Here is an 18,437-nt window from a genome sequence, read left to right as displayed (position 1 = left end):
TTTCTTTACTGGTAAGACGCTATCCCATAGAAGGTATTTCATGACATCAGTGCTACCACATAGTTTTGTGTCAATCTTTCCAAATTTTCTGTGTTTATTCACTTGAACTTCCGGAAACCGTCTGTGACAGTAACATGCTGATGTCGTTTCCCACGACCTGTAACATGACTCCTTGTTTCCAACCTGATTTTTACCATATCTCAGGTGTCCATCCTCACCCACTCTGACACTTTGGCTCACACATTATTGTGAAACATCAGCATTATGCTGCTTCCTCTGTTTTTACAAGTGAAACTATGATTCATTCAGTTTAATGCCATTTGATTTTGACTTTTGTTTGGAAAGAGTTACATCATCTGAAAATGCAGAAGTAAGCAAACAATTTGCATTTCATTTTTCATAAATACTATGCAGGTCTTTTGATATGATGTGACCTAGACATGCACGGGTGCATCTGACCTAACCATCCCTCCTGTGTTTTCTCCTTTCAGTCATAGAAAACTTTATTTATGTTTTTATTCATATTTTTTTATACATTTAAGAAAAACTACATTTCCCTTAGTTTCACTTAAAAATTGTTTAAAGCCTTTAAGCTACTGGAAAGTAAAGTTGCCAACCATTCTGTGTTAGCCGTCTGTTAAAGAGTTGATTGATTCCTAATTAAAAAATTATGAAAGTATTTCACCTCAGGCATCATGTTGTCTTTAGGTCCTTCATAAGGTTTGATGACACATACCGGAACCAGAGCCCATCCTGTTTTTCTGCCATGAAACTTTCCCCGAACAAAGAACAAGCAAAGAGAGTGAAACCACAAGTATTGACCTCAACCAGAATTTATGTGCAGGTGGGAACTTTTGTGAGGTACAAATAGTAAACAGTGTGAGACATGTTGTGACTTGCTCCCTTTATTTCAGTGTGAAAGTTTGGCTGCTATCGTCCAGTGTAAGATAAGAGAAAAGATATAGAATGCACTGTCTGTTGAATTTGAGATTTTATGTAAAGAGATGATAAAGAAAATAGAATATTCCTGTTAGAAATTTTTGCATGAGCATAGTGTGTTTTATTATAATGTTAATATTCCTGCATTTTGTATGATGCTGTCTTTGGTACTTTGCTGGTTTCTGGTCTTATGAGTTCTTTTTAATTAAAACATTTTGAATACAAATATTCTTAAAATAAAATAATAATTTGCCGCCAACTGCATTAATCTAATTCATTCATTAAATCTGGACAATTGTGGGGACAATATTTCAGATATATCATAGGAACGGTTTAAAATGTTGAACTGAACACAAAAATAAATTATTCTTATCAAAAATACAGAAGTTTTATGATTCATTTAGTTTAATGTCAGAAGTCTTCTCCTCTTTTTTTTCTCCCTGGTAGTCTTGTTCCTTATTTCTGAGTGACTTGCGGTGAGTGGGAAGAAAAGGGCCAGCCCCCAGATGCAGACATAATCTGGGCCTGCTGTGTCTGCCTTTACTAACACAAAAGGGAAAGTACCACTTGGATCATTCTTTGTTCTGCAGATACATAGAGCAGAACACAGTCCGACCATAAACCATCCTTACCATATCACGCTCAGAGCTCAGGAAACGTCCTCACTCTGCTTGGGTGCACACCAGAGGAAACTCAGGACTTGTACAGTTGTCACTTCTTAACATCTGTCTTCCTGTGCTACCCGACCTCAGGCAGCTCTGAACGCAGTCATCGGACAGACCATGCCACAGAGGAGCCAGCATCCCCTGGTCTATATCCTCCTGATTTGGACCAGTATCCTCTCTATAATCCTGCTTGTGTTCATCACTCTTTTCTTCACACAGGGACAGGTGAGCCATACTACAAAAGCTCCTTTTTGAAAACTTTACATTTTACTAGTTGTCTCACAGTGAATGAATTAAAATGACGATGTACCTAAATACCTCAACAGCGCTTCTGTTCTTTCATGTGGTTTAGGCAGTAGCTCAGCTGGTGAGAAACACACCTGTGCGTGTAGAGCGCAGCTGCTTACAGATCCCCGTCATGACTTCCAAGTTGTCAAAGCTTTTTCTCAGAGTTCAGACAGAAAATGTCTGACAAAGATTTATACACTTTGCTGAGATGACACAAAGCTTTTTTTGTCTATAATTCTTTAGCAGTCCAGGAGGAGAACTGTCATACACAACCATCATTCTGAAAGCAAGTCAATGCCAGATTTGGCTTTGCCATTTAGAAAACCAGAAAGAAGTTTATGCAGCTGTACATAGGAAAAACTTCATTTCCAGACCCTATTTTGTGACTTCCTCTGGTGCCATGTATCATGGGTGTATTTTGTGCTTCTGTTTCCTTTTCCAGTCTTCGAACAGTAGCACTGTAGGGCTTACATCCCCATTACACTGTACGTCGGTAAGATAACTACACTTTCAATCTCTTGCACCCATTAACCTACGTGTGTTCAGTTCTTAAGTCTCCTAATCTCATAAAATAATGCTTTGGTGATGAAAGTGCCACAATTTGGATTTGTTTATTATGGTATTTGCTTCTTACATTTGCAGTCTAGGTGTTTAAGAAACCTAAATCCTGGAGAGCTTGCAGATTGATCTCAAATAACTTCCATTTCTTTCTGAGTTACTTGTGTGTGTCTAACCACTCTCCTCATGTCTTGGAGGAAGCATGGTGACGTCATTGACACATTCGGGGAAATGCCACTAAACTAAACAGATGTCTCTTCATTTTCCTCTTTAAGAACTGTTCTGTTCTCTCTCTTTCAAGGTGTAGGTGTTGGCCTAATCACCACATCAAATAAATCATATGTTTTATATAGCTGCTTGGTTTGTGACATAAAAAAAAATGCTTTTGAGACTAATTCTTCTTGTATTGTTTTTAACAGTGTACCACTGAAATACTCAACCTCCAAGCTAAACCTCAAGGTAAAGCTTTTACATTATTGTCACCATTTGTACACTTTGCTAAGAAATGTCAAATTTCCAGCTAACAGGAGCTTTTCCTTTTTTCACAGAGTTATGGTTATCCAATAGTACTATTGAATGGGCTGCGAGACAATCAACCTCAAATATGATTCGAAACGCAAACCACGCAGGAAACACTCTCCATATAAAAAAAGATGGAAACTATATCTTGAATCTTCGGGTAACACTGTCTGCATGTGGTGAAACGTCAGTCTTGGACAAGTCGCACTCCGTGGCCCTCAAGTTGGACGGCACAGTCTGGCTGATGGGCTGGACTGACACAAAATCAAGCAGCACAGTCCTGCTCAGCAAGGCCATAAGTTGTCAGCAGGGAGTAAGGTGCAGATCACTATTGACCCACCTGCCTGTGTCAACACCAGTTCATCGATGACCCATATGGACATTATTTGGCTCTATAAGTAAGATCCAATGAAACTGCTGTACGTACATTATAGCGCATCTGGACCCTTCAGAAATCCTGCTTAAAAGAAAGTTTAGTGTCTAGTGATTGCTTGGGACTAACGGTTTTCCACCTTTACTTTTGGATCAGATTAGCAAATCACTAAACTGTTGCAAATTGAGTGCAGAGGTTTCTTAGAAAGTGAATATAACAGCTCACATCAACTTTGAAGATTTTTTTTTGGAGAATGTGGTAAAATCTTTTCTCAAATTCTAGCTTGACAATTTATCCTCAATCAAAACATTTAAGTAAAAGCTTTTGTACTTTTATGAGTCTCAGAGGTTGATGGCATCACTACAAATTGGTTTCTCTGTTTTTTAATGCTTTATGGCTGTTTTGTAACTATTATTTATGCTTGCAAATCCAATAGAATTACCAGAAAGTATGCTCTAACACTGAGGGAGCCGAAAATGAGGTTTTTACTCAGCTCTGTTTATAGCTCTGGGACACAGCCTTACTAACTTGTTTAGATTTTATTTCTTGGTTATAATTATTTTGCATTATAATGTGATTGGTAATCTTCAAGAATGTTTTCTATGGAAGTGCCACAAATATTGGCAAATAAACTTGTTTTTTTTTTTTTTCTTGAAATTGTATTTTATTTGCACCAATCCTTTCTAAATCCTGATTTATTTACTTTGTTTGTCATGCTATATAAATTTATATATTTATGTTGAAGCTATTTATTATTTGGACCTCACTTATTCACACCATGGACGTTGTATATAGTGAAATTCCACCGACAGGTCAGCTGACACTCAACGAATGTATGACCTTATGTGTTACAATGTGTTTCTGTGCAGCACACATTATATGTTTTTTTTCGGTAATTCACTGGAATGTACTTAAAATATTTTCATTATGTCTAGCTGACCTTTTTGTGAAACTGAAAAATGCGTTTTTCTTTATTTGCTTTGAGACGTTTTTGTGGCATACTCATTTAGTTTCCCAGTCAATAATGTTTTATTTTTATATTTCAACCATCTACGCAACAGGTTTTATGTTTGTATCATGTTATTTTTAAAGTAAAGTTGCTCAAACAGTAACTTTCAATATCCCAAGTCAATACCCATTTTACACATTCTGATACAGAAAAGTCTCGTCATTGATGCTGGCGTTTCCTAGTCTTAATATGTACTTAATAAAAGTTTTGTTTTATTGTGCTTGATTTTCAGTTGTTTTTCATTTAAAAGTGGCATCATTTGTTGTTTGAGCTTTACAAATCTGAAAAGTTAAAGTTGACCTGTTCAATATAGCTTTGAAAAAGGTGATACACTAATATGATATGTATTTGCCCCATTGTGGAGTTAAATGAAACCACAACAAATACTCTGACTGAGTCATTTTTGAGACCCTAAGTTTAAAGTGAAACTGAGAGGTTATAAGTTTATTAAACTGCAGCATCAGTAAAAATAAGTTATCCTGGGACCCTCCCTGTTATATGCTCTCGAAGAATGTGCCCTCCAGACAATACACAACACAGATCTGCTGCTTACAAAGGCATACATCATTTCATCTATTGACCTAAAATGATTACCATCTGCTACAGAAAATGTCACTGGAACATGACATTAGTCATCACAGCCAGGAAAGACATTTTCCAAGTTGATGAACCCTTGTCTTTTCCAAACCTCAGTTACAGAGTACTACATCTCGGGCTGCACTTTGCTGTTGCCACTGAAGGTTTCAATTTAGCCAAAATTATGTCCAAGATGCTAAAACAAAATACAGATAGCAGAAATACCCAGTTACACCCACTTAATGTCTCATTTATTAGAGTTATTTGGACAACTTGGCTTGTGCCTACTTACTTTCCACAATGCCGAGGCGGCAACTGTGCATTCGATCGCGGAGAGCTTGAATATTCTTCTGCTTCCTTTACATTAATTCCACCCAGGCACCACTTGGAAAGGTTATTTGCAACCATTATATATCACTGTGTTAACAAACTTCCTGGGTGATTACAGATTTTCCAAAGTACAGTACAGACCAAAGGTTTGGACACACCTTCTCATTCAAAGAGTTTTCTTTATTTTCATGACTATGAATATTGTAGCTTCACATTGAAGGCATCAAACCTATGAATTAACACATGTGGAATTATATACTGAACAAAAAAGTGTGAAACAACTGAAAATATGTCTTATATTCTAGGTTCTTCAAAGTAGCCACCTTTTGCTTTGATTACTGCTCCACACACTCTTGGCATTCTGTTGATGAGCTTCAAGAGGTAGTCACCTGAAATGATTTTCACTTCCAGGTGTGCCCTGTCAGGTTTAATAAGTGGGATTTCAAGCCTTATAAATGGGGTTGGGACCATCAGTTGTGTTGTGCAGGAGGTGGATACAGTACACAGCTGATAGTCCTACTGAATAGACTGTTAGAATTTGTATTATGGCAAGAAAAAAGCAGCTAAGTAAAGAAAAACAAGTGGCCATCATTACTTTGTTAGGTATTATTTAGTCAACTCAGAGGTAAGAACGATACAGTCATAGTTACTTGTGACAAGGGTAGCCCACTTTGCAGTGAAACTACAAAGTTTTGACACCCTATCTCTTTATTTATATACACAGTTCAACAGACAGTTCAGACAGGGTGTATGTGTGTGAGACGGAAAGGAGGCTGGTTCACACAGAGATAACAATGATCTCACACACACAGGGAGGAAGGCATAGTGCAGGTGCCTTGCAACCCAAGGTTTTTACATGAGTGATAACAAGTCCTCACACCCATCCAACAGTCCCTCCTTTTATCACAAGTAAAAACATTTAATATAAAAACGAGTAAGAAAAATACTTTGTATGAGCGAAAACCCACGGACGGTAAACAGATTATATTTTGTGGGAAATACTCATACGGCCCCGCCGCCCTCGGCGACCATTAAAAGTTAAATGTTGATTAATACTTGAAATCATAAAAATAAAATAATGATACTTGAAATCATAAAAATAAAATAATGATACTTGAAATCATAAAAATAAAAGAATGATACTTGAAATCATAAAAATAAAAGAATGATACTTGAAATCATAAAAATAAAAGAATAATACTTGAAATCATAAAAATAAAAGAATAATACTTGAAATCATAAAAATAAAAGAATTAAAAAATCTGCCCTGTTTATGTCATCATTGTACTTTTTCTCATTTCACTTAAGCAACAACTTCTTTCGATTTTCTGCTGTAAGGTTATTTTATGAAATACAATGTATGAGTTCACTCAGGCTTTTGATGTGATTTATTTACAACATGTCATCATAATCGTCCCCTTCATTTCCGTGCATTTCTACCTAGTTCAGTGTTGCATATGCCACCATGAACAATACCAGAAATTCTGTAGGAATGGATGTGCGTCATGTTCTTCCGTCAGTGTTCTGAGATGGGTCCCGTCTGATGTCCATCTCTTCTGGTTCGGTATCACCTCCTGTGGATCCTGCTTTAGATAGAGAAAGAGTCCTGCTACCAGAATTAAGCTCAGGCTTATCAGTCCTGTCCACATGTTACAGAGAGCCATTTTATAATTGGGCGCAGATCAGCTGTTTTCTTCACCGGTTTGAGACGCTGGGCCATCTTTGAACCCGGACTTCCTCTGCTACCCCGTCGGTTGATCTGGCTCCTGTAACGGCAAAACTGGCTTACAGTGGCTTTTATGGATCCAGGAAGGCCTCTCTGCTATTTTCAGAACTGTGGGCGTTGTCAGGAGTATTTGAAACGGCCCTTTCCACCAAGGAGTGCTCCAATCCTTCCGGTGGAGTGTCTTAATCAGGACCAGGTCTCCAGGCCTCATTCTGTGGGATAGGAGCAGAGATTATCGGCAGACCACTGGACATTTGTTCTTCTTTTGTCTGCAACATTTTATTCATCCACTCAGCTAATGAAGTTTCCTGTTGTGCTTTCTCTATTTCATTCATGTCAGAGGGCAGAGAAAACGGTCTGCCATGTACTATTTCTTTGAGAATACAAATTCACATCAGCAACTTGGTGTCACGTGATCTCAGACTCAGAATATAGTGGGTGGAGTTATACAATGATGTACAGTAGGTGGCAAATGGAGTAAGACCAGTTTGATTTGGAGTTATTCTCATCCATAATTAACCAGGGATAGGCATTCGGGCCATGGCCTCCCTGTTTCTTCCATTGTTTTCCTTAATCTTTAACTGAAACCCTAATGCATTAGAACTTAGTTCTATTAATTTATTTACAAAATGAGTTCCATTATCTGACCTTATAATCTGTGGGATACCATATGTGGGGAAGAAATGTGTCACTAGGTTCATCTATTACAACTAGGCAATATTTCTTCCCCCGTGTTTGCAACAACTTATGCATGATCTGCAAAAATGATTTGCATAGTCAGAAATATTTATAGTGTAGCATTAATGCTTTACCAGATGTGACATATTCCCCCCTTGACACGTGGATCTTCCCAATGTGTCACTGTAGCCGCTGTGTTGTATAAATATTTTTTGGGAGGATTGGTTTATCTTCTATCTGATAGATGTCATCTTTTTTCTGTGCTCCTCTCTTTAGCCAGGCCTTTATTTCTGTCTTGGGTGCTGACTGTTGGGCATCTTTCAGCACGTCTGTGTCTATAAATAGCAGATCTGACATTTTCTCTTTAATAGGTTGAAATGAGTTAGTTCTGTCCCTGATGATGTTTTAAAACCTCTATTTTGCCAAATCTTAGCATGGTGATGTACTGATCCCAAAACGTATTGGCTGTCTGTGTATATAGTAAGTATTTGTCCCTCATGTAATTCACATGCTCTTACGACAGCATATAATTCTGCTGTTTGGGCTGAGCATGTATTGGGTAGAGATTTAGCTTCTATTATCCTATCGATGGTTGTTACTGCATAACCAACTCTATTCTTTCCATATTCATCTTTAGATGCTGAGCCATCTACAAACACAACACATGAATCTGGTATAAGGATTTGAGAAATGTCTTGTCTGGGTTTGGTGTCTTCTTCAACTTTTGCTTTATAAGAATGTGGTTTTCCATCTTCTGCAGTAGGTATTAGAATACTTGGATTTAAAGGGCACATCTTTTTAGAGTTATGTTTGGCTGTGATAATAATAGCGATGTCAGTGTGATATGTCTTGCATGTAGCGTCAGGTGCTTCTCTTAATATTCCTGACTTCAACATATCTTGTATTACTGGCTTAGTACCTTCTTCAGCTTCTGGCTTTAAGGGGTATTGACGGACTAATGGCCTTTTTTCAGATATTAGTTTAACCTTGTATGGTGGGAACCCCTTTATAAGCCCTACATCAGTTGATGATTGGGACCACAGTTCAGGTGGGACAGCAGCTAGGGCAGGATGCATGTTGCTCTCAGCTAAGCCCTGTATTTGTCCCTCTGCCTCATCTAAATGTGTCCTTGGATGGACTTTGACTATCCACGCCAGAATGAGCTTCCAGATTCCTGTATTAGGATCCACTTTTGACGGTGTCAGTGCTGTTCCTGCAGAGGTTTAAAGCCTCTGTTTTTCCAAATTCTTATTATTCTTTTTTATCATATTTTATAAAGTAAGTCCTTATTACATTTAAAAATGAGATCACTATTTTTGGTAGTTGCTATTATTATAAATAATGCTTGGTTTAGTTCTTATTAAAAATAAAAAATAAAAACTCACTCACTGATGAACACAAAAAATGAAGGGCATATTATATCTTATAATCTTAGTTTATCTTACCCAGTTTTATAGATACAACATACAGTTTCAGTCAGCTTTGTATTTAATTCAAGTAACTAAAGTTTGTTTCAATTAACTAAAGTTTTCTCTATTTCAGTCCAGTTCAGTAATTCTGTTAAGGTTCATTTCATCTTATGTTAAGTTTGAGTCTAATTCAATCATTTTGAACCTGACTGGAAAAAGTCGAAACATCTGTTAAAATCTTTTTGTTTTACCATAGAGAACTGACCTAATATTATTATGGTACTGTTGAGGACTCTAATTTTTTACATAACATGAAACAGACATTTATTTCACAAAAACAGAAAGTCAAACACAGACATTTGGCCACATGAAAGTTTAAATAACCTGTTTGTACAAGAATTGTGAAAAATTGAAGACGGGTCTATGAGCTTTCTTATGGTTATCAGTATTTTCAGTAGAGGTAGAACCTTTGCCATCTTTAAATGATTTTTTGAAAAAGATTCTGGAAACCTTATTAAGATATAAATTTGGCAAAGATCATCAGAACATCAGACCTTTATTAGCGCTTTTAATGTCCCTCAAAGATGCATTACAATGAAATCAGTCATTCCCATTCACACACATTCACACACTACTTACTTATTTCTCTGTCAGAGTAATTTTTATTTGCAAAGATTTGAACATAATTTGACTTCTATTATTCTTAAAATGCACATTGTTTCCTCATAACCCCTTTTGTTTCCACAAGGTCTGTTTTGAACGCTTCAATTCTTTTTTTTTTTATTCACCAAGAATCAATAAGGTGGTCTTAGTGGGTCCACCTTAAAGGTGTTATCTGTTGGGTGTCATGTTATCATTGTCAGGTCAGTGAGGTTCATAAGTCAGTCTGAACCTTGGTCATTTGTTCTGTGCACATAATGTTTCATAGATCCAGCCTATGATTAGTCAGCAAAACTTCCACCTATAGGAGAAAAAATGATTGTTAATGAATGAGCTGCATTTCCTAGGAACACTGTCTTCCTCCTGGATGAGCATCACCTGTTGAAAAACTTTCATCATTGTTTGTTTCACATATTCAATCAGATCTTTATATTATACCAGTAGGTGAAGTTGTTAGTATCTCATGTAGACTGACATATACTGTTGCATTTGGAGAGGATCTCAGATTAAATAAACTTAGTTAAAGCGTCAATCCAGGTTCATTTTGTGTCTGCAGACTTTAGCCAATTTTTCTTTTCTTTCTTTTTTTTTTTATACATAAAGAGCAAGATTCAAAACATTTTCAAAAGGCAGATTGTGGCAGAATGTAGACAAAACTGCTTATTGATTGACAAAATAACATTCAAGCACACAATCACCATATTAAAAGGCTCTACTTCAAGAGAATCACTAAACTTTTGGGGTCCGGTTTTGGCCCGCGGACCTTGAGTTTGACACATGCAGGGTAGAGTTACAATTTTTTTTTTTTTTCAGACCTTTCAGCAGAGACAGGCTTAGTTTTATCTTTGTTTTCAGGCAGCTGCATCTCTTTGTCAAGGTCGTTTCACAGAGCTGAAATTTAACTTCTCTCAAAGAGGAAAAATCAAGAATGCACACAATCTGAGCCAAATATGGAATTATTTCCCTGTAAAATGAATCTTTTGCATTTTATCATGATATTGTTAGTAGTATAACACCATAGAATGATTTTTAAAGCACCTGTTTCTCACTAATGCTTGCCTACAAAATCTTTTACTCTCAGATTACTTCTTTAACAACATTCTGTTCTCTCTTCTCTAGTCATTGTTCACTGGGTTGTCCAGTTGGACAGTTTCCATGTTGTCCACATTGTCACCTCCTCTTTTAACTTCTTTTACCACGTCCTCTAAAACCATCTCTTAGTCTTTATAATCTAACCTGGGATGGGTGGCGGTCCGCCCCCCCCTTTATTTGTTTTCAGTTAAGCTGAAAGTTTTTTTTCTGTGCTTTTCTTAAAGCATCAGTATTATGGCTATGTCAGTTAAAAGCTGCTCTTATTGTTGTTTTTTTAATTCATCTTTTTGTTTTAATCTGTTTATCAACTGTGTGCACTCAGGGACTGAAAAGTCCCCTTTGAAATTATAACCTGGCAAGGTTTTTTATTGTCTCTTGAATCTTTTGAATGCATAATCTCCAGTTTAAGATCCCCGTGTAGTTTTAGGATTTCAGTGATAATTAAGTTACCTGAAAATCCGTATTTTTATGCCATCGTGTACATATTTCTGTTAAATCAGAGCTTTTTCTCTGTTCTTTCCCCATTGTTCTTTGTTATTTTTCTCTTTTTAGTTTTCATTATTGCTAATTTTAGATCCCCTTGTAATTTTAAGACATCCTTTGTATCTAATTTGCCCAAAAACCCATGTTTTTTATTTTTTATTCCATCTATGACAGATCATACCTGCTCCTTTTACATAGTTCTCCATAAACTTTACCTCCCCTTCTAAGTCAATTAGTTTACTTTGTTTCTTCCCCATTATGTTTTATGTTAGTTTAATTATAGTATAAATGTCCCAGATAAAAGGTCACTGGCATGAGACTTTAAGGAGAGGACATTAACACGGCCTTCTACTGCGACTAATTCGCAGCGGTGTTAATTTTCTGGAATGAAATCCGACCTGAATCTCCAAAGTCACCAGTACGTAGTTTTAATCTGGGCAAAATAAAACACAGGACTAGCAGAATCCTGCTATGATTCTATTAAAATGCTTAGTCCTCCAAACACACACAACACAGTCACACAGTTAGTTTCAGGTACCTTGTAATTTTTTCTAAGTTAACTTGGTGTTATTTTATGAGCTCAATTTACTCCGTTCTGTTTACTTTTATAGCGCTTATGCTATTCCCTCGCAGGGGAATAACCCTTAGTCGTTTTATTTGGCCCCCTTCTTGGCGGGGCCCTACCTTAATTTGTCACTATTCCTTTCACGGTGGAATAAAACCATCCCAATGCAGCGTCCTTACCGGCGACGCACTACCAACGACTTTTAAGTACTTTTCTTCTTTTATTTATATAGCGCTTTACTCTATTCCCTCTCAGGGGAATAATCCTCAGTCGTTTTCTTTAATCCCCTTCACGGCGGAATTGTACCAAATTTGTCACTATCCCTTTCACGGTGGAATAAAACCATTCGAATGCAGCGTCCTTACCGGCGACGCACTACCAACGACTGTTAAGTACTTTTCCTATGAACTGTATTTTAAAACTGTCTCACCTCGGAGTTGACTTCTTGGTGACTCTCTGGACCCTGTGAGAGTCACCCCGCGCCGAGGAAGGCGATAACCCACTGGCCAGGTGTGAATTCACACACACCGGGACTTTCAGCCACTCCGGCTAAAGGAGGCTGTGCAGCGGTGCTTCGCTCGACGTCAGGCTTCCCCCACGGATCCCAGAGTCACTGTTAAAGCAAAGAGAAATAAGGTTATTGAATTAATCCGGCTTCGAAGGACCAATAAATGTTAGGTATTATTTAGTCAACTCAGAGGTAAGAACGATACAGTCATAGTTACTTGTGACAAGGGTAGCCCACTTTGCAGTGAAACTACAAAGTTTTGACACCCTATCTCTTTATTTATATACACAGTTCAACAGACAGTTCAGACAGGGTGTATGTGTGTGAGACGGAAAGGAGGCTGGTTCACACAGAGATAACAATGATCTCACACACACAGGGAGGAAGGCATAGTGCAGGTGCCTTGCAACCCAAGGTTTTTACATGAGTGATAACAAGTCCTCACACCCATCCAACAACTTTTAGAAATGAAGGTCAGTCAGTTCGAACATTGGGAAAACTTTGAAAGTGTCCCCAAGTGCAGTCGCAAAAACCATCAAGCGCTACAAAGAAACTGGCTCACATGAGGACCGCCACAGGAAAGGAAGACCAAGCGTCACCTCTGCTGCGGACGATAAGTTCATCCGAGTCACCAGCCTCAGAAATCGCAGGTTAACAGCAGCTCAGATTAGAGAACAGGTCAATGCCACACAGAGTTCTAGCAGCAGACACAATTTATGAAAACTGACCTTAACTGAGGCATGTGAGATCTGCAATGCTTTAAATGTTGCTCTGGGTTCTTTTGTGACCTTCTGAATGAGTTGTACTTTTTGTGTAATTTTTGTTTGGCGGACACTCTTGGGACCATTTAGGCAATGTCTCTCACAGCTGTTTACTGGAATCCCAAAACCTCAGAAATAGCTTCACAAACGTTTCTAGGCTGATAGAAGCCATTGATTTTGTTTTTCATCTGTTCTTGATTTTCTTTAGATTGCAGCATAATTTGCTGTGTTTTGCATTCTTTTAGCCTTCTTTATGTTGTTTGTTAGAATCTCAGTAATTAGATCTGGTTTTGCCAATACCATTTAATTAAAACAAAATATGGTTAATCACATAATTTCTGGCTATATTATTTTGGATAGCTTTTTTCTCTTAATTAAAAAATAGTCATGATTAAAAATGGCCTTTGTAGTCACTCAGGTTATCATAATTTGATAATGTTTGATAACCTGAAACATTTAAATGTAACAAAAATGTAAACTTAATAAATGTGTGAGGGGGGAAATACTTTTTCATGGCATTAGTACACTTAAAAAAAAAAAAACAGATCAAAGCTATAAAGGCTAGTAAGAGCAGGGCCAAGCAGAAAGAAAATTAGTGCCATCTTAAAAAAATGCATTTAATGAAACAAATGAATGTAAACCATGCAAACCAGAAAAAAAGTTATTTACCTCAAAAATCATAGTTCAATCAAACACTATTTCACTGATGTATGCATTACTGGATTTTTCATTTCTGCCCAGTTGCACTTATTGTAGCATGTTCTGTTTTAGGAACACAGATCTCACAAGGAGCATTTATGGAGTGTGTCTTCAAGGCACTTTCATGTAAATCACTGTCTAATGTAAACAGAAAACCAGCATAAAAGTTTATAAAACAGTGTTTGCATGAGCCACTATAAATGTTCGAGAAATCAACTCTGACACTGGCCCCAATCTGACCTATTTCCATTTATCCGAGCTGAAGGTAATTAACGTAACTACCAACTGAAAGTAAGATATTGGTTCCTCATAACAGCTCTATAAATCCCCTATTACAAAGAAAAAAATCCCAGCTTTTCCTGTAGTAGGCATTTTTTGTTAAATATGACTAAACTCAGCACCGAAGCAGAAGCATTCAGTTAAAACCAAAAGCCTGCTCTGTTTCCCCTTCAAGAGCCCAACACAAGGGGACAGCATTTAGCTGTGGACCATGTGAGGTGCACCATGACCAACACTAACTCATGCTCCCAGTTAAAAAACTTACAGTTCTTCATGTTTGACCTTACTTCAAGGTGGTGTGTAAAAACCTGCATATCATCAGTTATATATTTGTGTCTGAATTTTAAAATGGCCTTCAGTAATGGAAAAAGTTGGTTTCATGTATTCAGATTATAACAGCAGAGAGAGAAATCTCACCCCACACAAATTCTCTGCAATAGTTTAGAGATTAATGATGATATGCCATGAATACAAACCACACAGTACATCACCCCCTCCTTTGAGACAAGACATTAGAAAATAGACTTGTAAACCCTACAGGACAGTCAGCACTGGAACATGATGACTCATTCATGAACATTCAAGGTGTAAAAACATCTGAGTAAAGGGCACACATGAGATACTAACTGATCGAGCTGTGTTTGGCACATTTTCTCCTGTCAGGGTCTGAAAGGGAAGTGATGAGGAGGGCTGTTCTGATTTCAACAAAAATCCACACAGAGCGTCTGAGGGGAAATTAATGAAGTTCACACCCACCTTCACTCTCTCTCACATACTTTTGCAGTTCCTGCGACAGTACATCTTTATCAAGCACCGCGCTCCAGGTCTGGGGTTGGAAAGTGAGTCAGGCATTCTGCTAACGACACCCCCCCCCCCCCCCAGCGGCCCCCACCACCACTTCCTCCCTAGTTTACAAATACACAACTCAGTGGGTGTTTTCATAAGGCTTCTGCGAACAGTCACAAATGAAGGGAAAGGAAAGAGTAAGAGTGACTGTGAGAGATATGAAAAGAGAAAAAGAAGCACAAGAGTGGTGGGGCTTTTTTTTTTGTTTGTGCAAACTGGGGAAGCATATTTGTCATCATGCTTATTCAGAAGTTTAAAGTAATTTAAAACACATCTAATTTCTGAGTAAAGGACAGTAACTGGATGCAGTGATCCTCTAAAACCTAGATTCCAAACTAATTTGACTTTCAAATTTTCCTTCTGCATTGTAAAAATCCACATTACAACCAGAAAACACTTGGCTGCTGATAACATTTCAGATTGACATGTTAACGTGGTAATAGAAAAAATACCTTAAATGTACAGTCTCCCGTGTGGTTGGAGAGAGTTGTTGACACATTTTCTCTTAGACCACTCTGCCTTCACCTCACCCTCGTCTGATATAACAGGAAATTAATTCATCTGACTGACAAGTTCGTGACTTCAGTAAACCAAACTTTTATTTCTTCAATGTTTATGTTTATTTTACACCATACGTTTATTTAAACAGAGCACTATCAACCCAGTTACATCTGAAAGGAATAAATAAATAATGTTCAGAATTTGTGAAAGCAAAAAAATAAAAAAAAGTGCATGATAATATTTTTTAGCAAATAATAATTTGCAACAGAACAGTAAAATCTATAATCAGCATTTGAAGTTATGATTTTATGTAGATAAAGAAAGTCATTTTTTTTTTAAAGTCCAAAACTTTTTATACTCTCACAAAACCCACCAGCAAATTCCAATAGTACAAATAACAGTCAACATCTGCCTTCATAAGAGGCTTTTCAAGGTCACCAAAATATCCATGAGAAGAGTTATGAACTCTTATTCTGCATCTTTAGTCTTTTAATCTCCTGTCAATGCACTTTCTATATCATATATGCACCAAATATATTTTCATAGGATTTGTGTCTGATAATCTGTTTTGTGCTGCTAATATTTACATAGATAGCATCATTTTTGGACAGGTGAAACACTCCACCAAGGTAACTGTTGGAATAACTTTTGGGTCCATTTTCTTTCTTTAAAGTATACTTCCTGGACTGCAGGAGGGGGATGCTTCCCCCGGCATACTTTTCAGTTTGCATCTGTACAGAATGAGAAAAACTATCATTTTCTGAGAAGAAAACCTTTGAATAGATGTAGTAGTATCCCTCTTTCAGTATGATGAGTTTTTTGTCTTTGTATTCCATTCCATAGAGGAGAGGATGTGCATTCTCGCTCCATGACATGATATGTTTGTCGTGATGTACATCTTGGCCATCTAATGAACAAAACATAAGCAATGACATGAGTGCTGTGTAGCGTCGCGTTAGTTTCTGCCTTGATTTGAAGAAAATGAACATTTTATTAGGAGAAGTAACAGAAAGGCTGGTTTCACCTGTCAGATGTGCAACTGGTTTGGATGGAGGAATCCCATCAAAGGGGAACTCAGTGGGTGAGATAAAATTATCTGTGATAACCACATTGTTTTCTGGTTAGAAAAATAAACGTCAAGACGTTTTATTATTTGAAATAAAAAATGCTGAGACATACCGTCGGTGTGCTTTGAAAAGAAACCTGAGGGGCTCTGCAAGGGCAAAAGAAAAACAGAACATTCAAGTGGTTAAGCTTTGGTTGCATGCATGCTTACTTAGTAAATGTTCAAGCACAATTGCATGTCTGCTGGTGCAAATGAGGCTATGCGGGAACAAAAGATGTGAAAGGTAACGAAGGTGTTAATTTTCGAGTAGTCCAATGAATCCTACCCTGAATTTTAGCATATGCTAGCATCAGTTTTGTGTTAAGCAATTTGTGTAAGCAGGGTCAGGTAGGTCTATGATACAATGAGCCCAAGGTATATGAAAATTGAGACAGGAAATAGACCATTTCCTTCTCTGCACCATCCCTTGTTTGTGCAGCATGTATGTATTGCATCAGAAAGCAGTTCAACCCTTTCACTAAATCCAAAACCTGTGACTGCTGTCCTCAGAAAGCAGCAGGACTTTTTAGGTCACAGTAACACAGAACCTTAACTGTCCACAGTCACAGAGTGTTGTGTGTCCAAACCCTAAATACGTCAGCAGAATTCTGTACAAACAGGCAGGTTGTCCATCTGTGGTCCACTCTGTTCCTCTTTACAGTGAAATAAATGCAAGCTCAGCACTTATTGGAGAAAAAAAGACTTTCATGCACATGATCTGAGTAAATGTGAGCTTGGTTTCTGTCACAAGAGAACTTATGCCTCAGCTTCATAAGTCCCACAAATGAATGGTACAAAGTGAGACGTTTAGAAAGCCACATCACATCGTGGAAAGCAACAGATTTACTTCTGGGGTATTGAAGTTTCCACATTGGAAATGAAGTTAGTTGGAAAAGCAGCCAATTTTCCCTGAACAGCACATGACTCTTAGAAACAGGTTTATAAGAAACACTTTATGTGAACTAACTGTTAATTATCACCACTTTTCTTACTTATGCTTTAAATTTAACATTTACGCTATATTTCCCAACAAAATATGAAGCATTCTGAGTGTAGCTTTTTCAATGTACTGCATTGGGGGCTTTCCTATATAGAATCTGTATATTGAGTTTATTTCCAGTTTGCATAATGAGCATAACTTTACAAGTTTTAGTGTGGAATCAAGTTTTACGCAAGATTCATGGAAAATTGAAACAGCTGAAACATAAAAACAATACTGAAAGCGAGAATTGGTAGTAAAGATGATTAAATTCTTCTCATGAAAGTGAGATTTAACCAGTGGGGTGAAAAGGTAAATGTAATAGAACAGAAACTGTACAGTGGAAAACACACACAGACGAAAAAAAAAAAACAAAGGACGATATTACACATTATAATTATGTGATACTTACATATTCTAATCGGTAAAGACGATAGATGAAGCAAGCTTCGATGATCATGCCACCCAATGCCAGGCTAACCAGGAGGAACAGCAGAGTCTGTACCGCCCCGCTTTTATCCTTCTTTTTGCTCGGTCGAGGGGGCACAGTTGGTCGTGTTGAATGGGCGTCCACTACGAATACAGAGGGAATGCTATCACGAGCCATACCCTCTGTGCTCCTTTGAAAATTGAAAAACATTTCAGTGTGGATTGATCCTCTAGTGGTCAAAGCTGCCGTTTCAGAGGGGCTGTTGAAACCAAAAGACACTTGAGAGGCAGCGAGGTGCAGTAAGGTTGCAAAATGGGTGGGCTAATTTCTGGTTGGTCCAATTTTAGATGCCTCACTAGTAGTCAAAAAAAGACAGTAACGCAAATCTTGAAATGTATCACCACAGCACCTGTGAAGGCTCACAAAGATCTACTGTCACTGCTCGTCAAAATGAAAGTA

At 37.6% G+C, this 18,437-nt stretch overlaps 2 protein-coding genes across 2 annotated transcripts; one reads left to right on the top strand and one right to left on the bottom strand.

Annotated features, from left to right (window-relative positions):
• The first annotated feature begins 741 nt into the window (after positions 1–741).
• On the top strand, positions 742–3,339 carry LOC124863138. Its single transcript, XM_047357383.1, has 5 exons — positions 742–844; positions 1,692–1,829; positions 2,335–2,385; positions 2,870–2,909; positions 2,999–3,339. Exons 1-5 carry the CDS (start codon positions 767–769, stop codon positions 3,337–3,339), a joined length of 648 nt encoding a protein of 215 aa, XP_047213339.1. The 5' UTR covers positions 742–766.
• Positions 3,340–15,564: 12,225 nt separating this feature from the next.
• On the bottom strand, positions 15,565–18,437 carry tnfsf14 (TNF superfamily member 14). Its single transcript, XM_047357107.1, has 4 exons — positions 17,961–18,437; positions 16,644–16,677; positions 16,489–16,560; positions 15,565–16,371 (listed from the first exon to the last, which is right to left on the bottom strand). The coding sequence occupies exons 1-4, from the start codon at positions 18,186–18,188 to the stop codon at positions 15,977–15,979; spliced, it is 729 nt and encodes a 242-aa protein (XP_047213063.1). The 5' UTR covers positions 18,189–18,437; the 3' UTR covers positions 15,565–15,976.

Source organism: Girardinichthys multiradiatus, chromosome X, assembly GCF_021462225.1.
Source record: "Girardinichthys multiradiatus isolate DD_20200921_A chromosome X, DD_fGirMul_XY1, whole genome shotgun sequence".
Taxonomy (NCBI): Eukaryota; Metazoa; Chordata; class Actinopteri; order Cyprinodontiformes; family Goodeidae; genus Girardinichthys; species Girardinichthys multiradiatus.
This window is presented reverse-complemented; position numbering and strand designations above follow the sequence as displayed.